Here is a 16055-nt window from a genome sequence, read left to right as displayed (position 1 = left end):
ACCCATCAAAACCATACCCATTTTTGATGCCCCTTCGGTTATACTTTTCCGCGTGATTTAAACAAAAGTTTTTGAAATAAAACCTCAATTTTAACTGTTATAACATTTTTTTCTAACTGTTTTCTCTATAAATATATACATTTTATATAAGAGAACTAATATTTTTATATATAACTTTGGCAAGACTAAAATTAATTGTAAATGTTTTTATATATAACTTTTGGCGAGACTAAAATTAAAACAGAGAGACTTTCTTACTTCATAGTCTGCAGTACAGATGCAATGCTTCGAAAAACAATTCTTAGATTCCAAAATATTAATTAATTTAGTTAAAGTGATCATTACTTTTTCATCTTTAATGTTTTTTTTTCATATAAGAGAACTAATATTTATATTTTATACAAGAATTAACAAAAATAACATGTTTTTAATACTGTGGCACCATCTGTTGCTAAAAATATTAATTAAACTTTTTTTTATATTTTAATATATAATTTTTTTTCCTTCGAAATTATACGTTAAAAAAATAACAAATATCATGAACCGTCACTAATCAGATCATGCTATTTTTTATTTGGGTTTTGATCAATTCTTTTCTGGCATATATTGTGTTCCTTAGTTTTTTTTAAATGTTGCGATGGTGATTAAATAAACGTTATGACACAATGCTAATTATCCTTAGTGTTTTTTTTTATGTGAAAATTCGAACCCGCCGGAACCAAACGCTAGCAATAAAATGTTTTATTGTTTGGTTCCCACGGAGAAAACATGAATCATGAGAAACAAAATTCGAATAGTGCTGGTTGGTGAAAGAGAGAAACGTGACTGAGACGATAAAAGAGCGACGAAAGAGGAAAGGGGGTCGGTTACGTCGTGTCCATTGGATAGTGTGCGCGTCCTGAGTCCGGAGAGAACCGACATCGAACGAATGGAACCAGAGCCGAGGATACCTTGCACAGGTGACAAGACCAACTCGGATTGAAGAGGTATGACCTCCCCCAAATGCGTGTAAACTCTCCCTCTGCATATCCGAACTGTAGGCGACTTTTAGCTCGCCCCTATTGTAACCGTAGCTTTAGTCTTAATAAATTGTTGTTGTTTTATTCGTTGTTAATGTCCTTTATTCGAGTATCGCCATCGCCGCTCTATCGTTGGACCCATCCACTTCCGCACTCTCACTCGCGTAACGCGTAACAAACCCGAGTCGCCATCTTGATGTGGGCAGGTCTCACTGACCTGTTAGCCGAGAAAAAGGAGGTGCGACTTCGTCCACTCCCGGTACACCCACATTTATGTCACGATGGTAATTAAATAATCGACAACTCTCTTTTTTACTGGAATAAAGAACATGGCTCTCTTTTATTGAAATAAAAGAACAAGGTTTACAATGATAATATTATTTAAAAATTATACAAAATCATAAGTGTATAAATTATATTTTAAAAAATTCGATTAAATTCGAATAAGTACTGCATAGTTCTGGATAAAAACTTGAAGAGTTTCCTTTGGATGTCCACGGAGAAAACTGCATAGTAAATGCATTCTTGAACTTCTGCTTTGCTTTGTGTTCAAAAAACAGCACCACACTCTGGGAGGTGTTTGAATTAAAACAGTGTCCAGTTTTTTAAATGTTATTAATGGCATAATATGCTAAAAGCATAAGAAATAATAATAATTATCCAGGTAATTCCAGATTAACTATAAGTTGTGTTGAATATATTTGCTGTGTTTATTGTTGAATGTGTAAGGTCGCTGACTTCGAGGGGAAAACAATTAATCACGTGTCAGGAAAACCTAGGGTCGAAATTGTATGTGGGTGGTGGCAGTAGGAGACAAAGATGACAAGTGTCTTACACAAAACCGTTTATTCTAACAACTAAGTTAACTTACATAATACTGTTACACAATGCGATCTAGATCGACTTGGTGACAATGGTTTCGGTTTGTCTGTGGTCGACTGCAGTCCGTGTTTCGAAGATACGTGCCCGAGGCTTGGATGGCGAAAGGTCTGCTGCACTGGACGGGAGGCTTGGATGGTGTGGTCAGCTGGCGAACGTAGATGCTGGCATCCGTGAGGTAACACTGGCCCAGAGGAGAACTGCTGCACTTTTTCCAAGAATGATCGAAGGAGGAACGAATTCCTTGACCTTGCGACTCAGGAGTTTTATAAGATTTTACCCCCCCGAATCTCACCCTTTTGATTGGTCCTGTTCGTCCCCTCCTTTACCCCGATTGGCCATTTCTTTGTTTTTATGCGAAACCCGAGACCGATCTGGGTCGGGAGAGTTCCGAGAGGTGTTGACGGAGCCTTTGAAGTTTGTGCTTGTATTTTCTGCCATTATGGCCCTCTCCGACTTTTTGTCCCCAAGCAGTCTGCCAGACGTCTCTGTGGCCATTTATTCCCCTTTGTTTCCCGATTTTGACCCTCGTACACGAGCATCTTGACAAAGCTCCTCTTTCGGTTGACATCCCCTCGGTCATTCATTATCGTGTCGCGTTTGTTTTAAGATAAGTTTTAGGAAAGTTTCTTTTGTGTCTAGTTTACATCACCAACACTTGTTCCTGACCCGAGTTGCTCTTCGAAATTTCCCGACTTTGGAACTTTATAATTATTCACCATTTTTACGTGTTTTTGCGATCCCTACAAATGTGTAGCTCTTGGAGACGCGTATTTTGTTGTGAGATTCTAGAGCCACATAGAAATATCTAATACTGAAATTGCAATTCCAAAGATATTTCTGTGAAATGTAATGAAATACATTACACTAATTACCCCATACTTTACTTTTTACAGTAATTTTCTTTTGATGTGTTTATGATATAAAATAATCATCTGTACATTGTAATTATAAATTTAGTTTATAGAAAAACTTTTATTCAAAAAGATACATAGATATTTTACATATAATTACATTATTTACAATATTGATTATCTCTGTGATTGTGACTGTGATAATGAGATCTCACTCAAATCGTACAGTAAATGAAAAAATGGCTTTTTATGTAAACAAGATTTCTGTTGAGAAGGTAAACATTCTAACTCTTGTAGCAATTTTTTGATATCTTTAGAATGAAGTTTTGCTGGTGCAATGCGAGCATTTCTCACAGCTTCTCCCTAAAAATATATACATGTAAATATATATTAAAAAAAAAAAACAGATAAAAATTTATTGTTTAATCAATTCAATGCATAATGCTTAATAACACAACACATGATTTAAGTTAAACAAAATAGTTTTGTCTATTTTTCAGGCAAGTATTTCAAGCATATAAAACAACAGAGCATTTTAAAATGTTTTTCAAACTTTGAAAAACAATTAGAAAAGTTATAAAACTGCTTGGAATATGAATTTTCTTTTCTAACATTTATTTAATTTAACAATTTGAGTTAAATTGGTTTATAGTTATTTTTTTATATATTAATTTAATCCTAGAGTTAGGAAATCATATTATTTAATAAAAAGAAAAAAGAGCTTACTTGAAGGTAGTGAATAACTTTTTGAGGACGGCAGTTTCCTAATTTTATCGACGAGCCTTGTTTGTGAATTATTTGCAAGATTTCTTTTAAATCGGATATACCGTAAAATGGAAGAGATTTAGTTATTCTTACTATTTCAGCTGTATCTATATTAGAAATCAACATATTATTTAACTCTATTAAAGAAAAACTCATAAATCTTATCAAATATAATAAGTTTAAAAATTACAGACCAGTATATATTTTAATTTCAAATCCATTTGCAATGATCTTGTCATCTGTGATTAATGAATATCCAATTTCTTCATTTCTTTCTGAATTTAATTTAAATAAGGCATTCCAAACTTCAAGTTCTCCAAATGAACTAAAATATATATATATATATAAATAATTTATTTTTTGAAATAAAAAATCTTATAATATTTAATAAAATAACAATAAATGTAACATAACAGTCAACAAAAATGAGTGTGAACTTGTATTTCTTACAAAGTTTACAATATTTTCTACAATATTTTGCTTAAATAGTGGTAAGGACTATAATACAGTAATACCCCAAATTTATGTGATAGGTGGGACCGAACGATAACCACGTAAGTCAAATTCGCGTAAGTCGGGGTATAATTTCGCATATAAATACGTACAAATTACTTTTAATTGGAACCGGAACTAAAGAAAATAATAATTTAGAAAAAAATGTTTAATAAAATCTTAGATAATACACATGTATAACAAATTATATTATTAAAACCATAAACTGAAAATATTTTGATGTAGAAGGCTTCATAAAATCTAACAAATTCGTCTGACGGCTCAAAGATAATTTTTTCTCCCCCCAAAATTTCCTCGTAGCATGCTAATAATGTTTTTATTTCTCGTTTTGTAGAAGAAATATGCTCTTTGTTGGAGTCTATATTTTCTAAAATTTGTAACCCCTTTTCAATTAAACCGAGGCATTCTGTCAAGTTTCCAACCGTCATTCGATCTTCTGATTGAACTGGGCCTAAAGAATCAAGTTCTTCAATGTCTTGCTCTTGCTCACGCATTTCTATGAGCTCATCAATTGTCAGCTCCTGATAAAAATGAAGTTTTTCTTTTCTTGTTTGATGCAGAAGAGTCAGTTCTACTTCATTCGGATGACATAGTAGACTCTCTCGAGTCTCCGTAGATATAAAAAACACAGAAATAAATAACACAAAATAAATTGTAGCTACGTGTCGATTCCACGCGACACATCCGAACATATAAGCCGAACAATAGTGTGGGGTGAGTGAGTAATCGAGAGTTGCGTGGCGCTCAAACAAAAGACGAATCGTCGAGATTTGAAAATCACGTAACTCTGGGTTCGTGTAAGTTGGAGTAGCGTAAGTCCAGGTATTACTGTACTTAATTTTCACAGGTATTTACTTTCATCTAGGTCATACATAGGATATCAGAATTTGTCAAATTTTGTTCATATTTTCTTAAAAGATGCTATCAAAATCAAAACTAATGATGATGTCATTGCCAGTCTGATTTATTTGCTTCATTTTTAAAATCTATAATGTAGAAATCTATTTTATATTACTGTAATTATAGTAGCATGTCTATGCGATTTAAATATTAAATAACTTTCAAGTTAGAAAACAGTAATAACATAAATATTCACACAATGTTTTTAAACAGTAATTGATGAATAAAACAGAATTTTAGTATGCTATTGGATGATCTGATCATTAGTGATCTCCAGGCTCATTACTTTTGAATAAGGAGTCTACATCGTTACTCCTGCACTCAATATTCATCACTTCAGTCACTACCTGCTAGTGATGTGCACACCTGTACCTAAAATCTTTAATACACTAGCAGAACAAAAAGCATTCAGAATATTTCAAATTCCGAATGCTTTTTATTTCTGCTTATGCTAAATTGAAATGTTCGGATATAATTTTTGGTGATGATAAAATGATAAAATTGTGTATTATTTATGATATTTTAAGTTTTAATATTTTAATTTACATGTTCTACAAAAAATAAATAATTGTTATTAAGTAAATTTGAAACAAAAAGTACCTTTGAGATAGCATTATTGGACAATCCAATTCAGAAAGAATAAAATAATGTTCTGCTAAAAGTCGATAATATTCTACTGTTTCCTGCACTCTAAAATGATTCACAGCCAAAATATGATCTTCATAAGATACAATCCACATACCACTGTTGCTAATTTGTCCAATTAAATGAAATCTGGAGTTATCCAGATCTTCATCCAATCTGAAAACGATTAAATTTTATACATAAAACTATATATTTTCAGTACAAAAAAATTAATAATTACTGTAAAGTTTACAAAAAAAAATACTATAATTAAATACATTGTAATTTTGCGCAGACAACTCATGGATTACCAGTAATTAAAAGTCAATCTGAATATGAGTATAGGTTATTCTGGTAATTTTAACTTGCAATTATAAACTCATCAGCTTTTCCTTTGTTTAAACTTACTAAGAACATCTTTAGAAAAATTTAAAATCCTTTGCCCACCATAGACATATTTTATCTGCTGTCATGATTTTCCTAAACCCACCATACACACATATACATATTCACACTTTAATTCTTCTCTGTTCATTATCTGTGCAACGATCCACATTTTAGGAAATTTGCACTCTGAAAATATGCAAATTTGTACTACACCGCAGTGCGGAAAATGAGACAGAAACAGCCATAAGACATTAACGAAAAAGAATTTTTATGTCCTTGTGAAAAATCACTTATTATATTCCGTAATATGAACACAACCACAGTCTACATCTAGATATTGTGATAACCGGATATCGTAAAATAAGCAAAAGATTATGTACAGTACAACAGGTAATCGGTTAATCTACTTCCTGTTAGTGTTTTTTAAAAATTTTTTATTGTATATGGCTTATATTCTTTGGGTTCATAGTCCAACAATCATCAAACATGGTTTCAAAGAAGAGAGAGAGAAATCCACATTTTAATTAATGTTACTAGACACTCCTACTTAAACTTGTATCTAAAAGCTGATAAGTTTCCAATAATTCCTCCTTTTCTATATAATAACTCTCAGAGAACGACGACTTTCGAATCTCTATCAATAAATGCTATTGACATTAATATTTTTTATATTTATTTTTATTGACTTTATTTTAGCATTTATAGTCTTTCTAATGAAGAGTGAACTTGTCAAAGTCATTTTTTATAAATAGTCAGTCAGTTTCATTATGATTGAGACAAAGTACAGCAACTGCAATGCTAGCAGGCTATAAACTCTTGCTATATCACTATATAGTGAATTTTTATGGCTAAAATAATTATATACATTTAACATAACAGCCCTAGCTTAACCATGTAATGTTTCATCTTGTTTACACATAACAGCATTAATTACTGCCATTTTGCTTTTAAAAAAATTAAAACTAATGATGATGTCTTTATTATTATAATTCATTTGTTTCATTTTTTTATTTTGTAGAATCTAGAAATCTGGTTAGAAATTTGTTTTAAATGAATTAAAATAGCATTTGTTTGCAATTTAAATATGAAATAACTTTTAAGTTAAAAGACAGTAATATAATAAATCTTCATACAACAATATTTTGTAAACAGTAATTGGATAAATGAAACAAATTTCAATATCCTACTGGTTGGTTTAATCCTGAGTGATCTGCAAACTTATTACTTTTGAGTAATGGTTTTGTATACTATCGCCCTCACTTTTTGAAATTTCTGAGAGCCCAGACTTGACAAAAAATTCTTAGAAGATATGATTAAAACTTTTCCCATGGACTTGCTTCCTTGTTTAAAGTGACACGTCGAATGTGTCACCCGGAACCAATGATCGAAACTTAACTATTGGTCCCGACATATAATAATTCCTGATGAGGTCGTGGGAAAAACCCACGAAGGATCCCCTAATAAAAAGGAGGAGTTCATTGTCGTCGTAGTTTGCAACCTTTGAACTGGTGTTCACGCCCGATCCTGTTCAGATACTGCTCAAGCCATCGCCCCCTTGCCCTCTCAAGACATCCAAAGACTTCCACCCTTTCGATTCATAGAAGCACCTTTTGAACCACCTGGCAGACCAGCAGTAGTACATCAATCCGCCAATTCTACAGTTCTCCAAGGAACCAACTTCTATTAAGGTGCAACCGATTTGTAAACTCTCTCTTGGTTAGGGACTAAATGATATATAAAATTAGCACCTTGCTAAGCATCTTAACTATGTACAGAGCTGCATAAATTGCATAAATAAACAGGTATTGTTAATTGTTAACTTACAGTGGAGTGAATTCACTTCTTCCGGTTGTTTCAGACCAGGCTCAAATCAGAGCCTAAGCACCAATGTTGGTACAATGCGATTGCTCACGTGTAAAAACAGCCATAAAGGTTTCTGTGTCTGTCCTAAAAGATACAATGGTGTCAGTCCTGACATGGCATCAAAGAGATGCCAACCCTGCGATCACAGATTCAATCATAAAGTTTAATTAATCATTTTAATAGAAAAGGAAAAGAGTATCCAGTATCATATTCACAAATATTTTTTTAAAAATCATTCTAAACTAAACTATTATTGGAAAGTGTTATTACTGTTGTCACTTCCAAGATAATTAGTGTGCAATTCCCCTCCCAAGGCTATTCTTAAAAACTTAGAAAATAATTTTGAAAGTTTTGATGAACAACTTATCTATAATTTCATTTAACATAGTTTCAGATTTCCATTTTATTTGCTATTTATCAAATCATAATTATTGTAAATTAAATATAACCTCGTATCAATGTCTTCTGGAATAAGGTACAAGGGTCATTCTAAAAGTAAAGAATGTTTGTCTCTCTAGATATTTTTATTTAAGATAATAAAACAAAACTTATTTTACAACACACATGATACCTTAGCTATTTTTCTGCGTAGTCTCCATACAAATTTAAACATTTGTCTTGGCGTATCACCAGCTTTTCTATGCCTTCTGCATACTCAGTTACTGCCAAGTTCTTGAACCAGTCATTAATGACCTCTTTCAGTTTGTTGTCACTTCCATAGTGATTCCCAATCAAAAAAGTCTTCAATTTAGAAAAAAGATGGTAATCACTCCGATCCAAGTCTTGGCTCGAAGTCCACCAACATGAAGATGTGCGTTATTGCTGCTGCGTTGACAAAGAACTTGCTTATGCAGTTTAAGTGCGAAGTTTTTGAACATTTTCCTTATAGCCTGGACTTGGCACAGAGTGATTACCATCTTTTTTCTAAATTGAAGACTTTTTTGATTAGGAATCACTATGGAAGTGACAACAAACCGAAAGAGGTCGTTAATGACCGGTTCGAGCACTTGGCGGTAACCGAGTGTGCAGAAGGCATAGAAAAGCTGGTGATACGCCAAGACAAATGTTTAAATTTGTATGGAGACTACGCAGAAAAATAGCTAAGGTATCATGTGTGTTGTAAAATAAGTTTTGTTTCATTATCGTAAATAAAAATATCTAGAGAAACAAACATTCTTTACTTTTAGAATGACCCTCGCAGAATCCCATTCATTATTATAACTTTGAAATAAATGCTTTTAATTAAGAACTTACACAAAAGAAGCAAAAATTATAAATAAAAACTGAAATAAATATGTGGGGAAAAAAATCACGTAAATAATAATATGTAATATTATTTTTAATTTTTATTCTCTCTTCTCGGTGAATTAACATTAAGATTATTTTAAAAAAGCAAAATTTTTAGTATAATTAATTGCAATCTAAAGATGGACAATGCAATAGAACTATTTCTGAATTTCTAAAATAGTTCAAAAACATAGTGAATAAATTAAAACTAATAGAGAGAAAGTCTTTTCAGAAATATGTATATTATATTTCTATATAGGAAATATATTTTTTAAAATAAAATAGATAAATATATCAAATATTAAAAATTAATATTTAAGCAACTATTACTTACTCAACTTTTGAAAAAATTCTCTCTCTCAAATCTTTAACATTCATTGAAATTATAATTTCTTTTTGCTTAAATTTCTTGTTATAATCCTTCTTTAATAATTTCCGAGGTTCGGGCTTCGATAATTTAGCATTTTGCACTTCGCGTGTTTTATCGGTAGAATGTTTTTTGTCCTGTTGTTTTTCACTTTCTTCATTCTTCTGTATTTTCTTAGCATTATTTCTTAAAAATGAAAAATTAATATTTATGTAAATATTATATTTATCAAAATTTGAATAATGCTGAAAGATATCAAAAACATAAAACTGTAAAATGGCTTTAATAAGTAAATACATTTCACAAACTTAATTTTGAATTTGACTCTGTAACACATCCAATAAATTATTTCTTTTTGTAATTCTTTGTAAGCTAAATTCATATATTTTTTCGTGACAATTCTTACAATTTGATTTTGTTGCGACTAACTTAATCGTAAATTCATAAGAATCAAAGTTTTGAGAACTACAAAATGGTAAAATATGGAAAATAAAAACACAAAAAATTGATCTAAAAATTTGTTTCGGGTTACTTTATCTACAAATGATTAGTAATATATAATTTTTGTGGAAATTTTACAATATATAAATAAATGTTAGTGTTAATCTACATAAATTATAATTATATAATAAATATCAAATATTAACAAAATTCACTGGGTTGTAACTAGGATAATTAAATGATTTAAATATTAACTAAATCACTTAATTTTATAACCAGCTTCAATTTTTGCATTCTTCTAATTGAAAATAATCATTGCATTTAATTAATCATCATCATCTATTTGTTTGTAATGACTGGAAACAGATAGAAACACGTGCACTCGTTGTGAATGCGTGACAGGGATGGCAGCACTGTATGGCACACAGAATTCTACTGGCGGTGGCGAGAGTGAGGAATGTTTTTGATACTTAAAATGGCGATGTTTTCATTACAAGAACAGCATGTAATCATTTGTTTTCTTCATTTGAGTAGTGTGACACTGATTGAAATTCATCGCCAGTTGAGTGAGACTTGTGGTGATGGTGTCATGGATGTGTCTAATGTGCATTTATGAGTGTGAGAGTTCAAAGAAGGCAGAACGTCGTGCGACAACAAACCAAGACAATCTCGGCCTCGCACCGGCCGGTCTGACGACACGATCGAGTGAGTGAAGAAAGTTGTTTTGGAGGATCGCCAAATGAGTGTGGAACACATCGCCTCCAAAGTTGGCATTTCCATGGGATCTGTGCACACAATCCTGCATGAAGACCTAAAAATGCAAAAAGTGTACTCCAGGTGTCACACGACATTCTGCCTTCTTTGAACTGTTACACCCATGAACACACAGTAGACACATCCATGACACCATCACCACAAGTCTCAACTGGCGATGAATTTCAATCAGTGTCACACCACTCAAATGAAGAAAACAAATGATTATACGCTATTCTTGTAATGAAAACATTGCCATTTTAAGTATCAAAAACATTCCTCACTCTCACCGCCGCCACTAGAGTTCTGTGTGCCATACAGTGCTGCCATCTCTGTCACGCATTCACAACGAGTGCACGTGTATTTTAAAACAAACCACATGTTTCTATCTGTTTCCAGTCCTGAGAAAAAAAATTGGAGGTGTTATAACTTGAATGCACCAAATATGAATTTGATTTTTATTTTAAAAAAAAAGGTAAATTAATTTTTATCTTTTACAAGTCTCAATTATTAAGAATAATTAATTATTTATTACTGTTTATTTATCTGCTCAGCTTTGAGTTTATATTCTTTCTTCTTCTCTAAAGGTAATATTGTCCATTTACGCATAAGTAACATATCAATTTTCTGCGAATTAGCATCAGGATTGAAAGAAATTACTGAAACACAAAAGAATAGCAACATAACACTGTAATGAAAGGTTTGAAATATAACAATATAAAAAATATTATTAAAATTTAAAATATATTTTCCTACCACAAGTTTTAATGAAATAAAAACAACATACCTTCATGTTTCTTATCTCTACAAAATAAAATATACGGAGTAACAAATTTTTCATTTGATTGACTAATAAACATATCAGAGACAGAAAGTTGGTCCAAAGTGTTTTTAATGCTCTTTTGTTTTTTAACAGGAGATTTTGATTTAGCAGAATTTTTTGAAGAATCTTCTAAAGTTCTTTTCTTTGCTGATGGAATAAGTAATTTTACAGGCTAAATAAAAAAAAACAATTATAATTATTCTATAATTTTATACAATTAATAGTTTTATAACCACTAGTTTTTGCACGTAACCCTATAAGATTTATCAATGAATTTTTATTATAAGAAATAGATCATTTTCAAATTTATATCTTTATTTATAATTATATTTATCTTCTATATACTGATCCCAACAAAATGGCAAGAATGATTTTAGGATCCCCTGAATTTATTTTATCATAAGACATAATCAGGCGATGCTCCATATAAGCATATAAGGCCTCCTCAAAAGAACACAAAACCCCAATAATAATACTGTAATTATTGGGGTTATGATCACGACGACAATAAAATACAAATATAACACACAAAAAGTAAAATAAAATGCCAAAGATAAAAGTACAAAGAAGAAAAAATACACAAAAGTTAACAAAAGTAAAGCAGACATGAAAACAAGTAAAAAATACATAGAATTAGTAAAAACATACATGACAAAAAAGTAGAAATTACACATAAATTAAAATTGCAGGGGTGCAAATATGAGAAAACAATTTTACATTATGTATTAATTATTTTGATCAGCTCTTATTTTTAAAAGTATCTTAATGGATTATTTTTGCCATAAAATATCTTCATTTCAGAACCTCTAAGAATTACTTGAAATACTTTCTGCCTATTTGTATCAAATTTTCAACTTAGTTTATCAAAGGCATTTGGTTTTTTTATTGCACCAGAAAGGCAGTTTTGGTTGTTAACTTTTCCATTGTATTTTACAATGTATCTTACTTGCTATGCTTGTATATCAATTTTAGTGTCTTAACCTTTTTTATATTCTATATTTTGTCTTATTTTATTTGTATGTTTAGTATACTCCTGATTATCTGGGTTAAGGATGGGGAGAATATGCACAGAAAATAAAAAAACAGAGATAATCCAACACATGTTTCTTAGAAGGAAATAAAACTGGGCGCTCTCCTAAGTAATTTTTACCTTCAAATCCTTGCCGTGAGCCAATTTCGGATTGCCGGGTACGTCGAATATTCTTCGGCGTGCCGATTTGTGTTATTCTATTTTTGTTAATGGGTTGTAAACATCACTGCTAGACAAGAGAAACTTCTATAAGCTTTAGTTCATTTTTCCATTAAATGGCATTGTTTTGTTTAAACAAAAGAAAACTTTGTGTGGTTGGCACCATTTTTGTCTGGGCAATTTCACGTAAAAAAGAAAAAGCTGCTGCATGAATATTCTATGCATGAATAATTGGGAGTACGCCGTATCTTATTTATATTATTTGTGTTTATTTTTTCCTATAAGTTTGTTAAATGTATATTTTTGGAAGTAATATACTATTTTTGAAGGGCATTAACCAATTGCATTTTGTATTGACTAATAAATAAATAAATTATTCAAACATTATATCAACTATTAAAACTTTACATCAATCAAGTTGTCTCACAGGCATTTTGCCTCAACAACATGAATAAATCCTGTTCAACATCATTTTTCAAATTTGGTTTTGAAAATAATTGATAGTTGTTATTAGACATAAAATTTACTTATTTAAATAAATACATTGATGTTGAAAAGATATTTCTTTCTCAACATCAATTCTACATTTGATTAATCTTGATATATTAATACATATTAAACAGATTTTTGTCTGAAATTAATAATACAGCAATAGTTATGGGGTAATGCTGCATACGACCAAAATCACCACTTGGCAATACTTTTATTAAAGTGGCAATAAAAATATATTACTGGCATTAGATTTATAATAGTCATTTTATAATTCTAAACAATTTGATAATAAGATAATATGAAAATATAATAACCTACACGCCATCAATGCTGTAAGATATCGGGCTAGATAAAGGCTATTATTATTATTTTAATTATGAAATAATTTGGTACTAGAGTGAGGCGTTAGGCACCATCTCTTATTAACTTTAATAATTATAATTTTTTAATTAAATAATTTTAAATAATTTAGAAATATTGAAAGAAAAAAAGTACCAAATTATTTCATAATTAAAATATTGTTTTAGCCTTTATCTAGCCCGATATCTTACGGCATTGATAGCATGTGGGTTAGAATGTTTCAAATATTAATGTTATTGTTTATTTGAAAATATTATAAATGTTATGTATATAATGTGAATAAATTTTAACAAACATATATACAGCAGAATTCAATTATCCAAGATAATACAGATTAAGAGTACCTCAGATAATCAAAAGTATTATTAGTTATTTAGTTTATCCAGTTTGTTTAGTTATTAGCAAGTACTCTGATAACACAGAATACTTGCTAATAACTAAATAAACTGGATTTGCATGCAATAATATGTACAGTATACTATTTTTTAAATTAGATTTATTTTTTGAGCTTAATAACTTTCAAATTATATAATAAAACATTCTAAAATTTTATTTACAACTGTACTGATTAAAGCAAATGTAAATCTATGATTACAATTAAAATTTCTTTAATATTTTGATAAAATTCATATTGTCATTAGAAGTTACAAGAGCAAACTTTTTTAAACTTCTAAAGTTTTTAAAATGCCTGGTCAAGATCCATAATTTAATGCAGGCGTGACATTGTTCTACTTTGATTTTTATATCGACATTTAAGTTTGGCCAATATACAACACTTCTTGCTTGTCTTTGGCATTTTTCGATGCCTAAATGACCTTCATGAATAATGTCTAATATTTTGGAACCAAGACTTAAAGGAATTACAAGTAGACGACCTTTAAACAATAAACCATCGACAACATGTAGTTCTTGACGTATATTAAAGTAAGGTTTTAATTGACAGTCAAGCTTGTTTCTTGATGTAGGCCACTCAGTAAGACAATATTTCATAACGATTTGGAGATCCGCATCCATCAGGGTCGCTAGTTTAATCTCTTCTTGACGTTCAGGAGACACTGCAAGATTAGTCATCAATAAGTTTGCATGTATATGGAGATCTTCCTCTAAAGAATCCTCTGCATCGGGTGTATCTACTGGAGCCCTACTTAAAGTATCTGCTATGAACAGGAATTTGCCTGGTTTATATGTAACATTCAGATCATATTGTTGCAGATTCAGCATCATATGCTGTAGACGCACTGGCACTTCAGACAATGGTTTCTTAAATAATGTCTCCAAAGGTTTATGATCAGTTTCCACAATGACCCGACGACTGTAAATATATTGACGAAACTGGTTACAACCATACTGAATTGCACACAGCTCTTTTTCTATTTGAGCATAATGCGACTGACACTCTGTCAATGACTTTGATGAATAGGCTATGGGTCTCTTGTTTTGTAGTATGACTGCACCAACTGCTGCCTTTGAACTATCCACAGACAATGTTAAAGGCTGATTAGGATGGAAATAAGTTGACTGGAGCATTGCTAATTACCTCCTTTAATAATTGGAACTCTGACTGCTATTTCTCTGACCAATGAAACACTATATTCTTTCTTAACAATAGACATAGGTTGACGGTTTTATCAGCTAAGTTATCAATGTAAGATCCCAAATAATTTACCATTTCCAAAAAACATTTAAGTTCCGTTATATCCTTTGGTGCTGGTATGTGACATATTGCACTGACTTTAGCTGGATCAGGACACATACCATTTTGACTAAAAATGTAACCTAAATACTTGACTTCTCTCATTAGAAAATGACACTTTATTAAACTTTATTAATTTGATGAGCTTTTTCTAGGACTTTTTGCAGTATCTTGTTATGGGATTCGTTATGGGTTTTGCAGTATCTCGTTATGGGATTGTTATGGGATGTTTGACTATAAATCAGTATATCATCAAGATATATCATGATTCCTTGTATGTCTGAGAACCAATCATTCATGATTTTATGGTAAATTTCTGGGGTACTTGACACCATAAGGAAGACGCTTAAATCTAAATCTACCAAAAAGCGTATTAAATGTGATTAGCTTTGAACTGTTTTCACTCAGTTTTATCATCCAGAATCCAGACTGTGCATCTAAAGTTGAAAAATACTTAGCACCAGCTAATTTTGACCTCAGTTCTTCTACAGTTGGTCATGGATAATGACACCTCTTTATTGCTCTATTCAGATTTCTTGGATCTAGACAGACTCGCAATGACTTATCTTTCTTTTCAACAATAACGACTGAATTTACCCATTCGGTAGGCTCACTTACTTTTGCTATAACATCTAAAGATTGCATACGTTCCAGTTCTTTTTTAAACCTTTCGTTTAACATAAACGGTATTTTTCTAGGCGGTTCTATCACTGGTACTATATCTTTGTTAACGGATATATCATATTGACCTGGTAGACAACCGAGACCCTCGAATACATCTTTGTACTGCAACAGGACTGACTCGTGATTATTGATTTTAAATACTCTTTCGACTAAACCTAGTCT

General features: G+C 31.0%; 1 protein-coding gene across 1 annotated transcript in view; it reads right to left on the bottom strand.

Moving 5' to 3' along the window:
- Positions 1-2853: 2853 nt before the first annotated feature.
- LOC136968330 (PMS1 protein homolog 1-like) overlaps positions 2854-16055 on the bottom strand; it is a 47737-nt gene continuing 34535 nt past the window's right edge. Inside the window, exons 8-14 of the mRNA XM_067262330.1 lie at positions 11440-11647; positions 11188-11311; positions 9426-9644; positions 5531-5731; positions 3712-3842; positions 3479-3624; positions 2854-3115 (exon numbers count right to left, since the gene is read on the bottom strand). Of these exons, the coding sequence (XP_067118431.1) occupies positions 2930-3115; positions 3479-3624; positions 3712-3842; positions 5531-5731; positions 9426-9644; positions 11188-11311; positions 11440-11647 (1215 nt within the window). The 3' untranslated portion in view covers positions 2854-2929. The remainder of the gene's footprint in view (positions 3116-3478; positions 3625-3711; positions 3843-5530; positions 5732-9425; positions 9645-11187; positions 11312-11439; positions 11648-16055) is intronic.

The sequence above is a fragment of the Centruroides vittatus genome, unplaced genomic scaffold (genome assembly GCF_030686945.1).
Source record: "Centruroides vittatus isolate TY-2023 unplaced genomic scaffold, ASM3068694v2 contig_1428, whole genome shotgun sequence".
Taxonomy (NCBI): Eukaryota; Metazoa; Arthropoda; class Arachnida; order Scorpiones; family Buthidae; genus Centruroides; species Centruroides vittatus.
Note: the sequence above shows the minus strand (reverse complement) of the source record. Positions and strands in the feature narration are given on the sequence as shown.